The sequence below is a fragment of the Homarus americanus genome, unplaced genomic scaffold (assembly GCF_018991925.1).
Source record: "Homarus americanus isolate GMGI-L3 unplaced genomic scaffold, GMGI_Hamer_2.0 scaffold40565, whole genome shotgun sequence".
NCBI classification, from domain to species: domain Eukaryota; kingdom Metazoa; phylum Arthropoda; class Malacostraca; order Decapoda; family Nephropidae; genus Homarus; species Homarus americanus.
The window spans coordinates 1,044,316-1,068,714 of NW_024735503.1; the positions used below are offsets into that span (position 1 = coordinate 1,044,316).

Here is a 24,399-nt window from a genome sequence, read left to right on the forward strand (position 1 = left end):
TGCAAGGGTATGTGGAACAGATGATGCAAGAGTATGTGGAACAGATGATGCAAGGGTATGTGGAACAGATGATGCAAATGTATGTGGGGCTGATGATGCAAGGGTATGTGGGGCTGATGATGCAAAGGTATGTGGGGCTGATGATGCAAGGTTATGTAGGACAGATGATGCAAAGGTATGTGGGGCAGATGATGCAAGGGTATGTGGGGCTGTTGATGCAAGGGTATGTGGGGCTGATGATGCAAGGTATGTGGGGCTGATGATGCAAGGGTATATGGGGCTGATGATGCAGGGTATGTGGGGCTGATGATGCAAGGGTTTGTGGGACAGATGATGCAAGGGTATGTGGGACAGATGATGCAAGGGTATGTGGGGCTGATGATGCAAAGGTATGTGGGGCTGATGATGCAAGGGTTTGTGGGACAGATGATGCAAGGGTATGTGGGACAGATGATGCAAGGGTATGTGGGGCTGATGATGCAAAGGTATGTGGGGCTGATGATGCAAGGGTATGTGGGACAGATGATGCAAGAGTATGTGGGACAGATGATGCAAGAGTATGTGGGAAGGGGGAAGAAAAAGTAATGGGAACAGACGATGCACGAGAAATTGGGACTGATGATTCCGTGAGAGATGACAACTGTGGTAAGGAGATGGGAGATGTAACTGGGAGAGTGGACAAAGACGACACTGGCTGAACAGATGATGGCAATGAAGTTGGGGCAGTGACAGCTGGTGACAGGGATCTAGGTACACAAGTCAGCTGTGAGGATGGAGTAGCATGTGACACTGAAGTAGGGATAGATGATGTTGAAAGTGAGACAGGGACAGAGGAAGGAAGTGAGATAGAGTGAGGTGATGACAGAGAGGTTGAGAGTGAGGTTGATGATGGTATAGAGATAGGTGTAGACGGCAGTGAAATGGGAGGAGTAACTGTGGCAGAGAATAAACTAGGTAGAGTTATAGGTGACATGGCATTAGTGATAGCTTTAGATGTACTAGATGGTGCGGAGGTTAAAGAGGAACTGGAAGTAGTTAAAGCTATGGATGGCGATGAGAGAATTGCTGAAGAATAATGCTCTGTTGGGAGGGATGGAAGATGAGGGACAGGCAGGGGGGGAAGGGCTAAAGGAAGGGAATGTGCATTAGATGACAGAACTGAGGGTGACCTATGGAAAATGGAAGGCGGTGGAAGTGATGTGGGGAGAGGCAACTGACATATTGTTGGAGCAGATGATGCTTTAGGCAAATTTTCCCGTGACAGTAATGATGTATTTGTAGAGGGATACACAGAAGTAGGTAGTATTAGTGGGGTGGAAACTCTTGGATGGACACCACTCATAACTGTAGACGTTATCATGGAAGACTGTGCTTCGGAGAGGCCATCCGGTAGTTCAGCAATAAAAGAGTTAGATGTAGATATTGAATGATTTGAAATATCCCTAAGAGGTGTATCTATATCTTCTGCTGGTCTAGATGATAGACAAAGAGCAGTTATGCTGTATGAACTACTGCTGAGGGAATTCTCTGTTGGCCCCCGGGAGCTGACTGGGCATTCTAGCTGAGTAAGGTCTTGTGTAGTTGCTGATTCTTCTTGGGTTTGTAAGGTAGCAGCTTTAGTTCCATTTGATGTGCTTTCATTAGATGAAACCAAATTGACTTTGTTCTCTTCTCCTGCAAGAGTCTCAGTTCTGTGGTCCTCTACTTCATCTTGATCCTGTGAGTCTCCCTCCTTCACTGGCTTTACAAAACTTTCTGAAGTTGTAACTGGAGATGATGGTGGAGAAAAACCACAGGATCTAGGGTCACTCTCTATTGATCGCAACATTTCTACGAGTCTATCGTCTGCAGGATTACTAGTTTCCATACCGGCCCCACGAATATTTTCTGTAATAACACAAGGCATATCGACTCGAATATCCATAATATTTCCCAGAGGATCTTCCTCAACACAGTCCATAATTCCAGCTGAATGTACTAGACCAGTTAGTGTAGATGTGGATATTTCTTGAAGGTCTTGGCCTTGCTCATCAGAAATTTCTGCTGGATTAACCGGGATAGATTTTGAATTTGGATCCAATGGTTGTAAAGGATGCAGAGAAGGGTTCAGCTTTGACACAGCAGGTGCCCTCGATTCATAATCAATTCTACTTCGCTTTGTTTGCTTGTTATCACACTTATCCAAGGGAAGGAATCGCTTAGATTTTGTTGGTATTTTAGAACTGACCTGAATGAGTTCCTTTTTGGCTGGAGACACTTGAGTCTTATTAGTGGAATTTATATTGGTAGATGGTCCACTTAGTGATGAGCCTCTTGACTGGCAAGTAGAAACAGTCTTACATGCACAGGGTTTGGGTGCAATAGGTTTGAGCCTCGGTGGCTGAGGTACAGGAGCAAGGATGGGCTGGGATGGGAGGAGCAGTAACGGAGATGTTTTCATCATTTTCATAATCTTTCCCCCACGGAGGATGGGTGGAGGTACTCCAGTGGACATGATGGGTACACCTGAGAGTGAAGGGGTCACATACGTGAGCTGGGAGTTATCTGCAATGGGTGGCACCAACTGGATGGTGCTTGATCCAGGATTACCACACTGCAGCAATACTACTTTTTGCCCCTTGTTATTGCCTTTGTCTCCTCCTCCTCCTTGGACCTGAAGGGTCACCATCTGTGGCTGGCTATTGTATGAATTTGTCACTTGACCAGAGAAGTGAGCCACAGTGGACACTGGTTGGTTCTGCACATCTGGATGTATTGTGACTTGCTGCACATCTTGAACAACTAAACATGCATCAGATGATGACAGCATGAGGTCTTTACTTGTGTTTGATATTCTTGAAGATCGTTCTGTCTCCAGCTTTGCATTTCTTGGTAATGGTGTAGACTTTGATGGAGAGTTAGTTACACTTTCTTCCTCATCCTGTATAATGCTTACAGTAACTGTGCCACGGTTATCAACTCCTTCCACGATTATATTTTCCTTTGGGTGATCAGTACTCTGTGGTCCAATTTCTCTTACACAATTTTGAGGTAATACAGAAACTTGTCCTCCCACACAATTAAGTTGTAGATTTGATTCTTTTTCATTTGCACAGTTCTGGGGTAAAATCATTACTGAACTACCTTTATTATTAATTATTGGAACTGTTATGCTATCATTATTCTCTGGACCAATAGAAGGTATCACAGTTTGGGAAGAATTATTATATACAGTTTCTGAACTTCTACTGATATCTAATGAAGTTGGGTCTTTTTTCCTTTCAACATTATCACTCAGATTCACATTTACACTATGGGCTAAACTACTGTGAACTGTGGAAGCACTATTTTCATGCCCACTAACAATAGGAGGAACTCTGGTGTCTATATCGGATATCAACTTCTCAGTAGACAAGGGTCCATCTCTGTGATCAATCTCATTATTAGAGTCTCCATGTAGGTCATCCTCCACTACATCATCAAAACAATCAGACACTGGGTCTCCTACCATCATGGGGATGCGTTGGCCATAAGTTAGCTTCCTGTGCGATGTATTTGTGCAGTTATTCTGGACACACGTTCCTGTTAATGAAGATATCACATAACATATAAATAACTCCATTGCTTATTTGATAGTGGATGGAATTAAGTCACTGCCAGTATATTTGGTAAAAGTTAAGGGCTAAATACAATAGATAATAAATTAAAAACAAATGACATGTAAAAATTATGTCACAGCCTTGAAGTGATGAAAATATACAGTGTTTAAGAGTCACTGGGTTCAGCAATAAAGTCTTAATTTTTTTGTGGTAACCATTCTGATATAACAAAATACAGTATGTGCTTTTACCAAAAACTGGAAAACTACAGGGACTGTATTGGTATTTCATATGTTTCACAGCTACACTAGGAACTGACAACTCTTTATTACAACAATGTGTTTTAAGCATCTTTATATTAATTTTTATACATTTACCACCAATGTGTTATTTTTTAAGGCAATATATGAGGTTTTCAACAAGAACTGGCCATTGGTCAAACTGAACTGATGTCTATGTTGGTGTTAATTTATTTACCCAGTCCTATATTGTCTCTCCCTTCATTCACCATCACTGATGTTTATCCCATTTGTTTATTAATTTATAGTATGAAAATCATAGACCCCTTCATGTACAGTCTCTTTAATCATCCTTGGGCCTTTGACCTAAATACAGTAATAAATGAAAAACCCTGTACTGTACGGTACATATAAGTATAGGTACAGTATGGGACCATTTATCCGCCATCCTAGTATCTGGAATGCTCTGAAAACTGGCTATATTCTGCAACGAATTATTTAAAATGACCACTAAGTAATTCCAGACTGAGGGAGAAAGTTTTAACTGTTCCCCATGTGTGGGCTGTTACTTTGTGTTTTATTTATTTTTTAAATCACAAGTTCAGGTTGATATACTGTACTGTACAGTACAGGTTTGTATGTAATTTTCTTAATTTTTTTAATCAGTTACACACACACACAAAACCCTACAAACAGAAAAAAAAAAATATATATATATATAAGCTGGGCTGCATTGCTAAGACAAGTGTTGAGGTGGACAGTGTCTCTGATATAAGATTACGACACAAAGTGTACAGTACTTGTATCATTTTTTTTCTCTTTTTATGTTTTCACTACAGTACATGTACTGCCTATTTATATGCTCTCATAATTGTTGTTTACATGCCTACGATTTTAAGCTGTAATGTTACTGTGTACAATCAAAGTTACTTTTAGGCATTATTGTATGGTATTAAATTCCTGGTTCTTTATTGACATAATGCGGTCACAGCCAGCCCCGAGCCTGCCTGTCCAGATGTTGCTGTAGTGTTATAACCCAGAGGATGATGATGATAAGGGAAGGACCTGTTTATATAATGTAAACTACTCTATGTACAATATCTGTGTGTTACTGTATTATTTATGTATTATGTACGATGTTTAATGTTTATTAAAGCAGTTTTGGAACAGTTTATGGGTAATTTTTGGCCTCTGGAACCAAACTACAGTATATGTAATTACAGTACCCTGTGTATTTCCATTTAAATCGATTATAATTCACGATTTAATAATTCACAATATCTTATGATGCCTAACCTGCGAATTATTGAGACTCCACTATAGCATCACTGTACAATTTTCATATGAATTACTGTACATTTAGTACATCTTAGGCCCAGCACTCTAAAATCTGGAAAAAAATAAACTTTATCTGTTAACCCACCGGGGTCCATGCATGCCGCAAAAATGGTCTGATACCTATAAAGCCTCTTGACACACTACAGTACCATCCTTCCATATCATCACACACACTACCATAAACACATGTACGGTACTGCACACAGATATACAAGTGATTAACTTAGTAACCTTAACTAACAGAAGAGAAGAGTGACTCTACAGTACCTGGTGTAGTGTATATGACATCTTCATTCCTGTCATCGCCTTCAAAGCGTAGACCCAATTCTTGTAATAATTTCACCAACAAGGCGTTTCGTTTCTTTAATGCTACCACTTGTTTCATCAACTTCCTTACTTCTTGTTCTGTAAAACGAACATTAGGAGTACATCAATGAATTTACTGTACATAAACATAAGAACATAAGAAAATAAGGAGTCTGCAATAGGCCGGTTGGCCTGTGCATGGCAGCTCCTGTCGAGAGTTACTACCACTCTCTATCATCCATGAATCTATCTAGCCTCCTTTTGAAACTTTCCAGAGTTCCCGCACTTACTACAAAGTTGCTAAGCTTGTTCCACTCGTCCACCACCCTATTTGTATAATGCAGTGGTTCCCAAACTGTGTTGCGTGAGAAAAAGTCCCTAATGGTAGATTTAGTACAGGGTATTTAATTTACTCTCTTATCAGAAATTCAAACATTTTAGATGTACAGTTATCTTTAATTGAGAATATTTTAATTTCCAATAAATTAATATTGTTCTGTACACCCCAGTGGAGTACAATTTATGGTTAATCGGATTTCACCGAGCACATCCATCCAGCTGAGAGATTACGCTTACGCTCATCTTGGAATTGTTATCATTCATGACCCACAGAAACAAGGCTATCGACTAATGGATGAACTGAAAAGAAAATTGAGTGAAGCTCAGTGTGCCTTAGATCTTGGCTGGGTTGAGTGAAAATATGTGAACTGCTTCTCCTTTTGTTTTTGTCTCATGACATGTCTCATGACCCTTTTATTGTAATACAATGAAAATCTGTACCAATGGAGCGATGTCAATGAGAGGGAAGCGTAAAGGCCTCGTATCTCTCATCAGCAAAGTTGCTTCATCAGTTTCCTGGGTACACAACAGTGTTCACAGAGGTCCTTGCAGCTAAAACCATGCCAGATGACCTTCTGTCAGTGCTCAATGTTTTGGTAAAAATGGTAACACTTCATCAAAGCTCGTTCAATAAATTCAATGAATTTTACAGCTGTGAAACAAAATGGGCAGCAAACACGAGATGTTTCTCCTGGACCTGAAGTGTGCTGGTTGTCATGCAGCAAGGAGTCGAAGAAGCTTTTTGAACTGAGAACGGAAGTTCAGCAATTTTTTGTTGTCAACTCGTTTGACTGAGTTTTCTTACCCGGCAGACATTTTTTTCTGTTTTGAATGAACTGAATTTAAGTCTCCAGAGTGTCAACGTCACAGCGTTCGACACACAAGACAAGGTCGAAGCAATGATAAAAAACTGATATGCTGGTCAACTGAGTAGATGTCAATTCCTTTCAGTGCTTTCCAATGTTACAAGAATTCATCAAACAAATAAAATTGTCACGAATGAGCATGTGAAAGGCCACAATTGTACACCTCAAGCAAATGAGCCAGCAGCTACTGAGATACTTTCTCCCCAGAGACCCGTCTCGAACTTGGATAAACAAACCATTTGAAGTCTTTCCCTGTCCCACACCCGTCAACTCACAAACAGGAGCAACTACTGGAGTTATTGTTTGATGGGGATTGAAAAACCACTCAAACAAAAACCACTCAGATTTCTGGGCATGAATCATGGAAGAGTATCTAGACTTATCCAAGCAAGTTTTAAGGTTATTTATGTCCTTTGCCATGTTGTACACCCACTAAAAAATTATTCGGCACCCATGTCATATTGTATCACGCAGTAAGGGCGCCGAATAATTTTTTAGTGGGTGTACCTATATGACTTTTTTTTTTTTGCAATCACAGCAGTAAAGATAAAGTATTGCCAAAGACTGGATGCTGGGAAAGATCTAAGGGTGAAACTGTCCTTAATTGTTCCTAAGTTTGCTGACCTTCGTGCTGATATGCAGGCCCATCCACCACATTGGTAGGCAAGCAGCAACATATCATTATATTATCTTTTATTAACATAATTCTTAATATCTAGCATTATCATTCATAAAATTTCATAATAGTAGTTGTTTGAAATACGTGCCATTATTCATTAATGTGGCTGTAAACATGACATCGGTATAAAGAAACTAATGGATGTGCTTGATAATGCATGCAGTTGTTAACACACAAGGTTTAAGTGACAATGGTGACAGGGTTGCGTGGCCTCGGAAGGGGTTACAGTAGTGGTCTTAAGAAGTTTGGGAACTCCTGGTATATAAAATGACCCTTGACACGTTGTAAACCACCACTTTAAACTCCTTCTAGTGTTATAAACCTAACAGTAAAATACATAATTCCAGTACAGGTAATGGTAAAATCTACAACTAAAGGCATTTTGTTAACTGTTTTGATTGTCTCGTATATGAAGACCTAAACATGAATTCCCATTTTCTGACACTGCTCGTTTTAATGTCCTCAGACAATTCTCCAATGTACAGTATGTCATTTCAGGTTGATATATTAATCCCCTTCCCAGTCTACTGCTGTATTTGGAGAGCTGCCTGACTTGAGGACGATGCACAGAAAAGTTAAAGAGAAATTACATCAATAAATTTTGGGAGAAATGAGGTCTACTTGTGCTTTATATTCTAGAGTAATACTGTATAGTTTTACATATGCTCCCCAATACAAATGAGGCATGAACTATCCAGGGGTTACAGTTACAGGTGAACTGGTATTATGGAAAGAGTTAGCACTTTTTCAAAACTTCTCATAGTATTCCTATTTCAAACATATCAATGTCTACTCTCTAAACCACAACCTTTCACACTGAATAAATACTTACTCAACTCTTGCGCTTCATTGCCAGCTAATAAACTTTCTTTCAGTTTTTTACACTCCTGGATATAGATGATGGCAGTCTGGATAATCTCAACTTTAGCTTTTGGTTTACAGTTTGGTAGTTCTTGTCGTAGCTTCTCTATGATGTTGTTGAAGCGGTGGCGCCGAGCAGCTTCCCACTGTCTGATTTGTCTGTTGAGGAAAAATAAACAAACCCAAATAATGTAACTACTGTACAGGAAATTTTTTAAAGTAAAAAAAAAAAAAAAACTAAATTTGAATTACAGGGCTGTACTGTAGTCAGGAATTTCTCCATGAATAGTACTTACGCAACTGCTGAAGGCAAATAAAACTGTTGCTGTAGCCATTAATAGTACAGTTGTATGGCATTTCAAAATAAAATTAGTGACTAATGAGTTATTCACTCTCAGTACATTTTAAAGCTTCAAAGAGCAGTACTGGCTGATGTTAGCAAAGCAGGTTAATGTGTAACTGAGCACTGGCTACAAGCCTGATTTACTTCCTTCATTTTGTTTGTTTCCTTAGTAAATTCAATGTCACCTTTTCCTTGTTCACTCACTGGATTTGTATTCTATGCACTGTAACAAATATTTTAGTGAAAATCCTAAAATAAAATAAACCATTATTAAGGGGGTAGCTAAGCCTTTTATGCATCTTTACTCTTAACATTTCTTTAATTAACGGATCTGGTGTTGTAAATACGTATAGTCAGTACTTTCACTGGGGAGACTGGGAGTTGGGGAAGTGATAATTATAATCTGTCAACCAGCTCCTGGACATGAAAGCCAAAGGATTGGGGAATGTGTAGGTGAAGGGTAAATCTATGGCCCAGAGACCAGCTAATTAACTTGATTGGGTGGCAAGTCAAGCCTCCCGTCTTGCAAGAATAAGGGACCGAAGAGGTGCATTGCTAGCCACAGGGCACAGCGTGCAGCACTTCTCAACCTCGAGTATTCCCATCTCCCAGCCTTACGGGTTGCCACATGTGGCAAACACGTGGTAAAGCTACTCTCCAGCTCTCAAGGATAGCAATTCAAGAGAACTATTTAGTCTCATCCCTCCCTGATAGCCCTTCCAGTATGGGAAGCTCTTTCCTCCTTGAGGAAGGGGCGACCACCCCCCCCCCTGGTGTAGCTCATCAGATCACACAAAACCTTAAGCCTCCTCACCACTACATGGCGGTTCCCACTAGGGGGGTCTGAGTAAATTGAAGGTCCTCTTTTCATACTGAAACTACAAGTACATTCAAGAAAAAAGTACTTTATGAACAAAACTTCAGAACTACAGTTATACTTTTTGGATGATCCTACTATTAACATCTTCAACACAGGACACCACTTTTAATATTTTATTTGGCTAACACTAGACGATTTTATTCAGCACTGAGGGGATCCTGTATCCAAGTGGTTAATAATTTACCTCATCAACACTAACAGGGAGCTATGACAATCAGTCTCATGGCTGTACAAATTTTCATAACTTTATAATTTAAATAACTCCAAAAGTATAAATCTCCACCATAATGCAATAAAATGGAGTATATTCTTATTTTTTTTGTTGCTCTACCGCCCTGTAATATAAGGCACGGGTATCTGGCAGAATAACCATTGGCTATTTGTCTGGTATTCCACCCGAATAGCCATTGACTATTTTACCGTGGATTATGCACAGCATAATCTTAATGAGAGAAGTGAAGTATCTTGGAGTATCTGAAGACGACTAAAGTAAATAGTAATAAAGCATTCAGCTTTAAAATATTAATGTAATGACTTGTGTAATGCCCACAACCATCCTGACCAGAATCACATTAAAATCTTAATAATGTCATACACAATACCGTGGGTCCTGGTCAAATAACCACTTCCATATAATTAATAGAGCTTCCAGTCCATGTTCCCTACCAAATCTTCACCCATCTTTTAAAACAGACCAAATGAACCAACTACAGCTATTGAAAATAAGTATCTTAAATACATATTATACTTAAGTTAGATACAGTTAGGTTAGGTTATTTCATGAGAAGTTCATTGTACCACAGTGGCCAGGATGGAATGGGAACTCATTATTGATCTTCAATATTAATACCAATCAATAATTTTAAGAACCCTTTAAAACCTGGTGTTATTTTTAGTAATCATTATATACATGTTTCCTCTGGGTAGTCCAATCAGTTGCCCTGTCCTTTAAATCTCTAAAACTCCTGCATCATTCTTAACCCTTCTATGTGATTTCTGTAAACCTTTGTTCCACCCTAAATAAAACTATAAGATGATTACATACAATAAACTGTTAGATATAGTAGGAGTATTACCTGGCCCGGAGAGTCAACATACTCACCTGAGGCCGAGTTACTAACTACACTCATGGTTAGTTAATGTACTTACTTTTTGTCACAACTACTGGACTTTTTCTCATTACCAGAGTTCTTCTTCTCCTCGGTATTGTTCTTTTTGTCCGTTTTGCTTTTATTTCGTGTCATTTTTGATAATAATTGGGAGTTAGAATCAATAGCTCTCCCTCCAGCTCCTGAACAACTCTGTAAACAAAACAACTTTAGAGAAAACGAGAAAGAGACATCTATTTATGGGTAACTATGTTAATTTTACTATCCTTGATTCCCTACCTTTGCGCTTTGGATAGATTGATAAAGTAAATACATAATCATCAAGTAAAATCGTCATATAAGATCATATTGGCTTAGTATGTGCATAGACAGTGCAGGTCCACGTAGGTAAATACTAAATAGTAGGTCAATTTGACCCAAGTTGGGTGGGCCTACTTCTTAACTATGTTTCTAAATCAAGGATCCATGTCTATAAGTTAAAACATTTATTTTGTCTTGTGATATCATTCAGTGCTATAGTGAGATGATTAGTGGCTTTAAACCACATAGTGAAAGCTTCAAAATATCCCTTGACAAAATTGTGAAGAACAATGAAGGGATCCTACACATGCCACTTACCCTCTGATTGGCCACCTCTCGTGGGTGGTCATTAGAAAATACGTAGGTATGTAGTCGAACATAACAGCTTACTCTGCCTATTGTTTGTTTTGTTCAAAAGGTCGACACTTTTGGAGACTTGACCACCTGCTTAGGTATGGTGTTCCGTGTGTCCACCCTAAAATAGCCTGATTTACTGAGCGAGTTCCTTCCCACTATAAGGGAATGTTGATCTCTTTATTCAGATTTGGGCATACAAAAAAGCGTAGGTATGATGGATAGGTTTTTATGGTGACAAATACAAATCTAAACGTTATTTTTGCTGCTAATTACGACTAGGTAAAGTTATGATTTTCATATCAATTCAGTTTACTTTTGGAAGATATGTAACACATTTGCTTTACTATTTGTAGTTCACGACTCGGATCAGTCGTGAGAAGGGTCTTATTCAGTGAATTCGGTTTCCTCCTGCACTAACACTGGACAATGAAGGTCGTAGCTGACAAGTAGTGGGAATGCGAGATGTCGTAACAACTACTTGCACCTGTACAAGTTTAACCATCACTCCTCAGTGTAAATATCGATATCAAATAAATAAATAAATCTACAGTGGCGAGGGAAACACTAGACACTCAGTTTATTTATTAAATTTGTTACATGCTGGATAATGGTATCTGTAAAGGTGACTCACTATTAACAGGTGTTATTATGTACATTCTTATCCTTGCTGAGTGGTGAGTCGGCAGTGTGAAGATGGACTGGCATTCACTCCACCACGCACAGGGCAATCAACCACTACCAAGAGTGTACAGTACTGTACTAAAGATACAGGTTTAGGATTCTGAGATAATCTCACATTGTTTTTGCTCCTGTAGGTGGAGATGATAATATACAACTAGTCGTGATAAAATTTCATTGCAGTCTTGATGGTATGTAGGCATTCATCCCTATGACTTGAATCAAATTGGTTTATTCAAAGAGTTCTTGCACCACCTGTTATGGAGGAATTTAACTTTAAATAGCATTGCCAGCAACCACCTTATATAATGACGCTGCAGGCATAACTTACAACATACACCACATATGAAGCTCAGTGAGATACAGTATCTTCAGATACAAGCAGATGCATCCACGAAACTGATCCATGGTGGTACAAAGAGAATATTATCCTCTAGTATTTTATGTGAGTTTTCTATAATTCGTCCTAAGACAACTACAGGCTACAGTGTTACATAACTCGTCTGTAGGAGCAACACACCTGCTGGCTGAGGTTGTTGAACAAGGCCTCACTCTGGGGAAGTTCAGTAGATTTAGTATATTTTTGAGAGAACTTGACTTCAGCATTTTTTTAATTACAGTTTAAGTTTAAAAGAAAAAAATCTGGCAATCATTGTTGCTAAGATGTTACTACAGCAGAGGTAAACCTAATGCGAGGTGAGACTCGAGGGCCAGTTGGGTCACAGGTATACTACGGCCGTCACTTGCTTGTGGCTGGTGGCCCGTCGCGGCAGCCTCGGGGCCTTGGGAGTCTGTCTGTTGGATGCTGAATTAAAGCTGCCTCTGCGACACACAGATTGTCTGGGGGTCTTCGTGCTGCTCTCACTAGCTGCCACAGGTTCTAGCTCACTGCCAGATTTTCGCCTGAAGCTCCGGGCCAAAGCACCCAGCCCAGATATTGCTTTTCTGAAGGAACCAGACCGCCTATCTGGCAGTCTCTGGAAGGGAACTTCTCGTTCTACTTTTGGTACATTAAGAGACACTGAACGACGGACTAGCACTGAAGAGAGCCGCGGGACTCGTAGAGAACCGACTCTTTCAGGCAAGTTTGGTTCAAGGAATAATCTCGATGTTGCTTTGTCTGGGGATGTGACAGAGGTCATAAATGGTGTTTCCTTAACCTCTGCTTCCATCCCGTCCTCCCGTTCTCTACATACCGACTTCGGAGGACCTGGTTCAAACAACCCGGGTCCGCTGTTCATGGTGAGCACCGCTCTGGAGTACATAGGAGCAACAGGTTCTCTTAGCTTGCTGTATTCCGCAGTGTTGATGCGACGACTCACAGAATTAATGACACGTTTACTGGCTCGACGGCCACGCTGTGAGTATGTCCGTATCAGCCTGCCTCTGTAGTTGTCCGATGCATGCATCGCGTTGTGATGCATAGGGTTCAAGATGCTCTTGTCCTGTTCATCTGTCGACGGTGGCGATGCCGTGTACATTCCCAAAGCCTGGCTGATAGGAGGAATTTCCCCTTGTAATTCTTGTGTGGAGTTGTCTGCAGAAATAAACTCATAGGTATCATCTGAATTAAAGTTTAAGTGTTCTGTAGATCCATCGAATGTGATCCAGTGTCCACGTCGCGCGTCGTCTGTCAATCGTAGAGTAGCAGCCGAGCCTTGATAGTCGTCACCGACTACGTGAGGATCCTCTCCATCAAATACACTGTAAGCTGTGGACCTGGGCGAGTGAGGTGAAGTACGGTAAGCGTTTTCCATGGATTTTCTTTCATCTGTAAACACATTACCCCCATAATTGTCATGTATTACGTAAAGTGAATCATTGCTGATGGCACACGCTTCAGGGGTCGGTGCCTCAAGGTTGCTATCAGGTACAAAGTTCTCACTCAACTGGTCGTCCCCGTCGTCGACCGCGTCTTCAGGGTCGAAGAAATCGTCCTGTGTGTTGCTGATGGTTTGAAGCAGAACCTGCGAATATGACCTTGGTGGTTCCAATAAGACATTGTTGAGTGCATTCTTGTGTTTTCCATCGTATAATGTAAAGTCTTCACAAATGAAGCTGTCAGAGGAGGTCCATAGGTGACGGTCGGTAATAGCGGGAGAGGAGCCTCCGGTCACAATGTGGCTGGGAGAATTGGAGGCTGATTGAGGTGCCACATTGGAGGTGGATATGGAACATTTCTGTCCTTGGGTAAAAGATTCGGGGAAAATGTTTTCAACTGTTTCAGAGAAATTTTTAAAATCGAAAGCATTTGCCTCACTCCGTTGATGCTTGTTTTTTTGGTTTCGCCTCCTTACTGGGACAGAGCTGGAACTGTCATTCATTACTGGGGAGAGTTTATGGTTGTCTGTGACTTTTAATTCATTTTGCGGCACCTCTTTTATGACGAAAGATGGGCAAAACTTATCCGTTCTGCCACCCTTTACCCTTTCTCTCTCACTGCCGTGTCCAACGTCTTCCCATCCCGGTGGTCTCTTCTCTGAGTGACTTGAGGAACGTATCTTATTTTTACCTCTCAGTGAATCCCACCGAGTTTCAAAGGGAGTGTCATTATTAGCGGGTAAAGTTTCCTCGTTTGTTTTGGTGTTCAACACGACCTGTCTCACCACGCCATTGTTCTCCTCAAGCCAGAGCGGCAGCATGTTGCGTTTATTGCTGAGGTCAGAGACGTGGCCTGCCAGCCTGAAGGATCTACGAGAGGGAACAGGCTGACTCTGCCTGTCCTCTCCTGCTGCTGACACCGGCAGCTCGTCACAGAAGGGATGAGCCTTGATCTTGTGTGTGGCAGCATTACTTCCTCCAGCACGCTGTCCCTTGTGCCCCCCTTCTGACTCCTGTCGGGGACCTTCACTTCGTTTGTTCCTCTCAACCTTCTTGCCGCGATCTGAAAAAAAAATAGTGTTATGTTGAGAAGGAGAGTGTGAAGTGAGAAGAGATAGAAAGAAGACTATTAATCTTCATTAAAAATAAGGAAACCGAAGGGCTTTTGAGGGTATTATATTAACCGTGAATATTTCGGCAATACTTAAGCAATCTTAAACCTTGATGTAACAGTTATTTTATTCCTTCAGTGTCTTCCTGTGTAAACGAAATTCTGAGACTTTAAAGTAACAACACAAAACATAGTTATCAATGGGACCTTCATAAAAAAAAATGCGGAAAAGAGAAAATTCCACTTGTATAACGTCGAGCATTTCGTCAAGCAAGAAGCCCCTACCTCGTCTGGTCGACTTTAGGAAGGACTTAAAGCGTTTGAACTTGCTGGCGGGCGTAATAGGCAGACACTCACTCGTTTTGCCCACTTTCGTCACCACATTGTTACCACTACCACCAGTACCCGCATCGCTTGCAACAGGAGCAGTAACAACGGCAGCAGAAACAGCAACACATCTCGCAACAGGAGCAGCAGCAGCGAGAGGAGCAACAGCAGCAGATATGGTGCCAGCAGCAACAGTAGCAGCAGCAGCAGCAGCAGAGGTGGTGTTAACGTAAGTGAGAGGCGTGAGGTATCGAGGAGAATAGGTGGGAGGGATGGGCATAAACAGACCTGGGCGAGCTGGCGGGACCGGCGGAGGGATGAGGCTGGGAACTTCACCACTACCCATTGTCGCTCCCCCACCTGTGATCTGCTGCCTGTGACACCGAGAGAGAGAGAGAGAGAGAGAAGATCATCAAGCGAAGATTGAATAACCAAAACCAAAGTACAGTAACAACAACAATAATAGGAGATCTGACCAATATCATGGGCATTTTGAGGCCATTTTGAAGCTCTTTGCACTTCATATTAGGAGATATTCTGAAGTCAATAGTATATTTTTTATTATACAAAAATGTCTGAGTACAAAACTGCATTAAAGAAAAAATATTGGAATTTTCTGATGAAAGGGGGGTCACCTCCCCCTTGTATCCGCCCCTGGAGAGTTACATAAAATAATTATACATGTTTCCCCTTTCACCATTTTCTGTAACGTCTTCATAACATTCTCTAAAAGCAAATATTGATTATACACTACAGTTATTATCGACACCAAAGGCAGATAAACACCAACCTGGACACACTTATCCACATTCTTTAACACCGTCCGACCAACTGTTACGCCGCCCCCAAACCTCCAGGATGGTTGCACCTTCACCCACCGTCCCCTTCATCCATACTTACTTCCCTCTCCTATGTTTAGTTACCACACCCTTTAATGTCTTCCTCGTCGTGATGTTGTTTCCATTCCTTGGGCTAGTCTGTGTTGGTGGTGGGTGAGGCGGAGAAGCAAACTTTCGTCCCACATATATCCCTGTAAACACACCCTGGGTCATACACCTGCATAAAGTTCAAAGGTTTCCCTCGCTCTCTCACTGAATTACCGAGGTCGACTTTGCTAGGGCTTCCAAACACACTACCTCCCCCCAATTCTCCATTACCACCACCACTACTATCCTATTACCACCACCTATATCGTCTCAATCACCATCACGACTATCACAACCATAACTATCACGAACATCATCACCACCGCCGTCACCATCACCAACACTATCCCCATCATCACCACCATTAACGTGCCCCAAACACGATCTTTGTCCTAATAATATAAAAGCTCTCAGCATGAACATTGTACTCCATCCATTTCAACTAATTCGAACAATAAAACAACGATATTTGATTCATAAAATGAGTAAGGCATTTGATTCATATATAAACTGTGTATGTGTTTGGATGTTTGACTGACAGTTTATGCTAGAATGTTTGACTGACAGTTTATGCTAGAATGTTTGACTGACAGTTTATGCTAGAATGTTTGACTGACAGTTTATGCTAGAATGTTTGATTTATTAGATGTGTTTGAAGTTTCTTATGATGCAATACGCGGATGGCTTCACTCTGGAAACTGCGTAGTGTCGGTTACCTGTGTACCAGTAAGGGAGGGTCTCTCTTGCATGTCCAAGTGTGTTTAGTGTAGTACCGTTGACCTGGGGCGGGTGTCACCATCACCACCACGACCATTTTGATTCGTTTTTGTAAAGTGAGAACACACACACACACACACATGAGGGCCCGGATATCCTATGTTGGCACCAGACAATAGGCTTACGTGAGTTGGCCTACAGAGCCGCCCCACCACTTGAGGGATTCCTCCTACGAACACACCTCAACACTATGAGTAATGTAAGCCATTATGAGAGCGAGGCTGGGGTGAAGACCAGAGCCACGTAATAAGAATCTTGCTCATAAGTGGCGGAGTAATAACGACGCTATCTGGTTAACTTAAGATAAACCATAACTCATAAAGGTTTAATTTATAAACCTTTTAGGGCGATGGTTTAAAGTAATTACACCATAAACCACTAGGTAATCAAGATCAAGGAATACGACTTTGGTTTGATTAGGTTAGACGCAGCAGCAACATCAAAGTCCTTGACCTAGGAAAGCAAAGACGACCCATATGAGATAATATTTTATTAAACGAAATTTGAGCTTAACCTTGGGCGCGTCATTTGAGCTAACAATAATAATGCTTCATACTAACAACAGAGAGAGAGAGAGAGAGAGAGAGAGAGAGAGTCATCAGGCTAGAGGGGGCGGCGTCGCTGGTAGAGTGTAGGAGCCGACAGGTGTCACGCGTCACCCTACACAGCTCTGATAAACTAGATGGAAATCATTGTCATATTATTCTGACTTGATAATGACGTCCCACACATACACACACCTCAGTCATTTCCCTTCTACAGCTCAATGGGTCCGGCAGTTTCTCGGAGTTTCTTAAGCGGAATAGTTCACGGAAGTGAAGATTAGGACTGCACTTTACTGGCTGCCTTAAGTTACAAGACAAATGAATCGTCTAAATATAAGTTATACTGAGGCTCTGTTTAATAATAATAATAATAATAATAATAATAATAATAATAATATCAGCATTGGGTATCAATCTTTCACGTAAAAGACCTCTTGACTTAGCTAATGAACCAAACTTAAACTATAACAAACTGCTAACTACGGCTACTATATCCACAAGCTAACCTAACCTAATCTAGACCTTAATCTAATGCTATTCCCGATCAATGTTTTATATATTGTTAATCTAGTATTATGTTTGATGAATGGAACAATGTTAACCTGACGAGAAAAATCCAGTTCAAGTACTACTCTTTTCCTGACAACACGAGTTCAAGTTATCCGTGTACAAAAATTCTTGACTGCTCGATATAATGCAAGAATAGTGATTATTTTATATATACTGTACAAGCTTTGAGATATAAGGATGTGTGTGTGTGTGCGTTTGTCTAGGGTGTAACTCTTAGATTGATATTGATTTTGTTGATGGAACTTCACTTGGTTGTGTATGCTACTGGGTTCCATTTCACTACCCTCATCATTTATTAGTTCCTTCTACTCGCCTCCTTGTTGTCCTCCTCTTCATCCCTTGTCTTCTTCCTCCTGCTCTACTCGCCTCCTTGTTCTCCTCCTCCTCCTCCTCTACTCACCCTTTATCCTCCTCTACTTCTACTCACTCCACCTACTCCTCTCACTCACCCTGCGTCCTGCACCTCTTCTGCTACATCGACGCCTCCTCCACCTAGTCACTGCTGAGGTCTCGATCTTGTTCCACACAGTCACCACCAGGGCGCCAAGGACCACTCCTCCTGGGGGGGCTCTAAACTATATGTGATGTTGTAGGGACGTTCTCCTCATACGAAAAACAAAACAAACAAAATTTTTCTGTTTGTTAGATCACCAATTCTTTCCCCAAAACACCACGGCCATTTAATATTGCTTTTTCAACAATCACTTTCAACGTTCAACTTTAAGCTATGTCGTTAAAAAAAAATCCTTATAATTTAATTCACAAGTTTATGATTTTCCTATTAGCATGATTGATGTTTTTAAGCTTCCATTAGTTGTGTGATTAATGTCACTTTCGGGTGTTTCTCTTTCTCTTTTTCTCTGTCTTTTTCTTTCTCTTTGTCTTTTGTTTTCTCTAGTGTGTATACAGCCAGAAATGTTGTATTGGCGACAAGTGACCAGAGAGTAGCAGCGTCTTGTTGACAATGGGGTGCGTTCTGCTCGTGGGGTCACCTCCACTACCTAAGGCTTCCTCCTCCTCCTCCTCCTCCTCCTACCTCCTCCTCTTCTTCCTTCTTTCTTCTCCACACTTTCTTCCCTCATCTGATTTTTCTTCCATCTCATCCATCAGTTTCCCTTTCTCCATCTATACCTTCTCACTCTCCCTCTTCTCTTACATGTCCATAACTTTTTCTCTTTCTCCTCCATCTCCACCACTTTCTCTTCCTCCTCTTCTCCCACCCACTTCTCTTCTTCTTCTTTTACCTCTTATCTTCCCTCAACACCTCCTCCTCCTCCTCTGTCAAAAGTAACATGACTGTTTTATTAAGAAATACGAGAAAGTTTTGGCTTAATCCAATATTGTTTGGCAAAATCTCCTAACCTAACCTAAATTTACCTAACCTAACTTAACCAAGCTTTACCGATGACAACACAATAATAAGCGGATCCTTTACCCCAAAATAAAGTATAAGCGACCTGTACTCTTCCATACCTTGTACATAGCTTCTTCAGGCTCCTCCCCTCACGAAGTACTATTTAATTAAGAGTTCCGTGTAGTCTTCTATATACCGAGAGTTCACACGTAATATTTAAGACTCCTAAATAGCGTTGATAGGAATGGTGGTGATAGTGGTGGTAGTACTGACTGGCCAAGAAACCCCTGAAGTGCTCCTAGTTGTCTGAGTTTGTGGAATGGGAGGGGAGGGGAAGGGAGGGGCCAAGCGATACAGCAGAGAAAGAAGGGGATAAGTGAGGGGGGGGTAGAACAAGGAAAGGTGGAAGGAAGAAGAGGGATAGATAAAAGCTAGAGAGAAGAGAATGGAGAATGGGCGAAGAAGGGACGAAGGAGCAACAAAGAAGGAGAGAGGGAGCAAGTCATTACCGTGTGTGTGTGAGTGACTGTAAGCAGGTGGCAGGTGACCCGTGGGTGCCAGCAAGCGGTGAACGGGTCAGGGTCATCATCTGGTCTGCGGGGTACAGGAAGGGAGGGGGGGGGGAAGGGGGGTAATATGTACTAGTAGGGTATGTCCCCTCTCCACGTCACAGCTGGGCAGTCGCCACAGACAGTATGAACCCCGTGGACGATGAAGGGCCAAAATAAGTATTATGAAACACTGTAGTAATGACCGTAACCTCTGATCAACGATATACTTAACCTTAATTAAATTTATCTACAAAATAAGAGTTTGAGTGTCTTTGTCAAGTGTTGTTATTGTTTTTATGTAGAAGATAATTAATAAATTATTTGTGTGTGGGGGGGGGGAGGATAATTAGATTGCTGGATAATTTTTAAGTGAAGTTAATCGTCTGTTTGTTTGTTTGTTGATTTAATGTTTTTTTTATTATTTATTAAGCATGAGTTGTTTTAATGAACATACGTCACGAGAGGAGGGGGAGGAGGAGGAGGTTATATTTTGTGACACACACACACACACACCAAATTATTAAACCCTGAAAAGTATTCTATAACCATAATAATAAGAAAACTAAGAAAAAATAGCATATTGACCAAAAACTCCTAAATATAAACACACAACGAACAACAGCAGCAACAACAATTACAATAACAACAACAATTACAGCAACAAGGCCTCAGTCACTGTAGGAGTCAGTAGGTATGGATGAGAACAACTTGGTAACTTTTCAATGAGACGAAACTTCAAGAAATGGAAAAAAAAAATATAAAAGAAACAATATAAGCGATGTGGAATGAAGAGGTTGAAGCTGAAATAAAGGCGGCAATAAATTGGTAATGTGCGTATCTCTCATGACCGTGTCAGGGGTTCGAGTCCTGCTTGGCCCGGACACACCTGATGAGAAGGGTATTGAGGGCTTCAAGGGTGTTATGCAGCGTGACTCCGGCTTCTTCCTGAACTAACACCGGATAGACCAACAGCTGATAGAGGTTACAAGAATATAGGAATAGAATTTAAAGTATCCAATAGCAATAAGCTTCAGGCATGTAAAGCATTATGATTGGTCCAAGACTCGGGGGTACTGACGTCAAAGAGTGGCAGATTTCGATGGTAAATAAATAAACTCATTCAAACAAAATTTAATTCAGTGGGGTGATATAACTAACGAAAGGGAGAGAGAGAGAGAGAGAGAGAGAGAGAGAGAGAGAGAGAGAGAGAGAGAGAGAGAGAGGTGATCACAAGAGTATGGTGTTCTCCGCCCCCTGGCCAGACCTGCACGTCACGTTACACACTGTGGGAGAATCGTCACCTGCAGACATCCTCCGGTAGTGTCGCCACGTCAGCTGTTCTCACGACCACGATTATTTTTTTCTGGATACTTGTGAAAGATCTTTGGATAAAACATTACGTAATCAGGGTCAAGGAATACGACTTTGGTTAGGTTAGGTTAGGTTCTTGATTACGTTTTTCCCACTCGTACTTCTTCGGTTTGATATCTGTTGACAAGTACTGGACATGTACTGTACGGGCTCCTGGAGATGGTATAGGACACCCAGAATCTGTACTCTGGTTATCATGTTGTGACGGGAATGTTAAGGTGGTATATCGTTATCATCTATAAACCAGAAGAAGAACCTTAAGTGAATGTTTTATATAAGTTCAGCAGTTATACAAAAGATCAAGCAAAGGTAATTTAAAAATACGCAATTAACTTTTTTTCTTCTCAAACAATAACGGTAATGGATGAATGTTATTGATTGTCTTGAAGGATAGAATCGGCTGACATTATTTTTTTATAATTAATTGACACTAACTGGTACAGACAACTAACAATTACAGAACAGGCAGCTGACAATGAATGGACGGGCAGCTGACAATGAATGGACGGGCAGCTGACAATGAATGGATGGGCAGCTGACAATGAATGGACGGGCAGCTGACAATGAATGGACGGGCAGCTGATAATGAATGGACGGGCAGCTGATAATGAATGGACGGGCAGCTGATAATGGAGAATGATGGGCAGCTGATAATGACGGGCACCAAACCTCAAAATTGACCGATTAAATCTTTCAGTTTTTGTAGATTTTTCAACAAGTCTACGGAATCCTCACAGCCCATTCTACATCTTCGTATTTTTAATCTTTTACTTTTATCCTCTTCGCCACTGATCGGCTCATTAGCCGCTTGGGCGGTCAGCCACGTTTCTGTTACACACTGTTGGCAGGTAGCTTACGGGGCAAGTATTAGCTCCTGGATATATCTGCACCTCATAGACTTTTTTTTGGGTCTAGCTAGCAGGTGTATTAGGTGTGTCAATTTAGGGGGTGAACTGGGTAAATTGAAAATCGAGTAATTTGGTAGCAATTTATTGTAGTCTTTAAGCATGCAAAACAATATTCTGGCATAAATTTTTTTTTATAATACGTCCTACCTACATCAAATGGATTTTTACATGTACATATTTGTGAATTTATAACATAACCAGCGTTTGCACACATGTTACTGTTTCAAGTTTCAAATTATTATATTTTATTATCCGTAGTCTATTTGAAAGTAACCAATGCCTTCATACTCTCTTTGCTTTGGTTTCTTGTCATCAGTAGTCTGCTTATTATTTGTGCTTTGATGTAACCTTCTCGCCTCTCGTGGCTGTAAACATGGCCCGCTGCTTCTGTGACCATTTTCACACATCTCTCCACACTTTGAGTGTGGGAAGGCCACTTCGGCACCTGCATTGGAGTCTCTTTAAGGTTTCTCAATTCTTGGCTAGTTAGACTTGTTGTCAATGGTGGCTCTAAGACTTCCAAACTCAAGTCAACCAATTCTGACAATTTGGTGGCATTGACGTTTATTGGGGGAACTTTTCTTGAATGAAACGATCAGTCTCCCAACTGGTCCTCATCTATTAGCGTTCCTCTAATCTTTAGAATTACTTCTACATCCTCGGTTCGGAGATTGGTACATTGACTGCAAAGCATTGCTTGCAAAACTGCTTCTGATCGAGCATACCAAGCGGACCTTCTTGCCACAGGTAACACGATGTCCCTCACTACCTTCCTCTGTGTTCTTACTAGCTGCAATTGAAACAAAAGGTGATTGGGCCCATCCACCCACATAGGATTAAGTTTCACACTAAACCACTGGGGAAGATAAACTCCAATAATAAATTCAACAATTAACCTCAAATTCTTCAGCACTTTGCCCTTCAATTCGTGTTTGGAAATCCAAATCCTGCAGAAACGAAGAGCTGTAGTTAACCAACGGCTGTGACTGACAGGTCCAATCTCCAAGAGAGCCAATGACTGAGGCACTTCTCCTGATCTTATTGCTTGGGCAATACGATAAGCATAGGATTGATCTGTGCTGAGATCTTTGATGACTCCTTCAGACAACGCCGGAAGGGGAGGGCCAACTTCGACCTTTGGAAAGGTTGTATTTATTTCTAGTTGTGTTGCTTCATCCAGCATGATGCCAAGGGGACCTGACCACTTGTTGTTGCTCTTTGTAGGACCATCAAGTTCCTGGATGAGATGACGAAGAGGTAGCTCGCCTGTATGTAAATCACATACAATCCAAACAAGTCTTCTTCCTAGTTTTTTCTCTAAATGCGTCATTACACCCCCCTGCCATCCGGTGTTCACTGCAGTTGAATCTCCACCAACAGCCTGCAGTGAACTGCCAAGTCCTCTCTCCTGAACCCAACATAAAATATGATCAGCAATGACCTCTGCATGTTTCTTCCCTTCTACTTCAGTTTCGGGAGCAAAGTGAAACAAAAACCGACCACCAGGCTCAGAACAGACAGAGTAGTGTTCTTCTTTGATGAGACCTGGAAACTTTCTGTTCACTCCCTCTACTTCTAGCAAAACTTTTGTGTCATCTATTCTTCCATCAAACAAAAGACAGGAGAGCCCTCCCTCGCTTAAATCTTTTTCATGCTGATCAGATATTTCCTTCATTATTTTTTCTTGTGCTCTTCTAATTTTATTATGATCTATCACCAAAGATACATCCTCTCGGCTGATGAGGCCTGCATCTATCCAAGCGGCAGTTGCAATTTCTGCAGCCTCACGAAGTCCAGCATGGTGGCGAATACTAGCTAAAGCAATGTTTGAAATATTTCTTGTGTTGTATTTCATTTTCTTTGGTAAAGGTTCAGATGGCTCTTTGGAACTATCATCTGATGTTGCTTCCTGTTCATCAGAAGAACTATCAAAGAAGTGATAAACATCTTGACACAGCTCTTCCTCTCTTTGGATGGCTTCTTCATTTTCTTCTTTTGTTCCCTCTCTCGGATTTGTTCTCTCTTCTTGGCATTAGCAATCTGCTTCTTTGTTTCTGAATAATCTATTGAACCCATTTGCATACTTCCTTGGCCTTCTGCCTTTGTCCTCTGTGCCTTTATAAATTCAAGCTCTAAAACAGGGATCTTCTTTTCACGAGGACAACCACAATCAATGTGGGAATTATTTTCTCTTACCTGAGTGAGAACAGTTGGATTCAGAACATAATTGTATGGAGCACTTGCAGGTCAAAATGTCAAACAGAG

The 24,399-nt window shown here is 41.1% G+C and overlaps 3 protein-coding genes across 3 annotated transcripts in view; all 3 read right to left on the reverse strand.

Moving 5' to 3' along the window:
- The window catches only part of LOC121871187 (formin-J-like), a 12,398-nt gene extending 12,250 nt beyond the window's left edge, over positions 1-148 (reverse strand). The window contains exon 1 of the mRNA XM_042373356.1: positions 1-148. This exon is cut by the window's left edge and continues 4,395 nt beyond it. The gene's annotated coding sequence lies outside the window, so the exon portion shown is untranslated.
- On the reverse strand, positions 148-10,721 carry LOC121871188 (mucin-5AC-like). The gene is made up of 4 exons (XM_042373357.1): positions 10,579-10,721; positions 8,178-8,365; positions 5,423-5,560; positions 148-3,561 (listed from the first exon to the last, which is right to left on the reverse strand). The coding sequence occupies exons 1-4, from the start codon at positions 10,671-10,673 to the stop codon at positions 152-154; spliced, it is 3,831 nt and encodes a 1,276-aa protein (XP_042229291.1). The 5' UTR covers positions 10,674-10,721; the 3' UTR covers positions 148-151.
- A 731-nt stretch (positions 10,722-11,452) lies between these two features.
- LOC121871189 lies at positions 11,453-18,905 on the reverse strand. Its single transcript, XM_042373358.1, has 3 exons — positions 18,400-18,905; positions 15,091-15,506; positions 11,453-14,757 (listed from the first exon to the last, which is right to left on the reverse strand). Exons 2-3 carry the CDS (start codon positions 15,476-15,478, stop codon positions 12,593-12,595), a joined length of 2,553 nt encoding a protein of 850 aa, XP_042229292.1. The 5' UTR covers positions 15,479-15,506; positions 18,400-18,905; the 3' UTR covers positions 11,453-12,592.
- Positions 18,906-24,399: the final 5,494 nt, after the last annotated feature.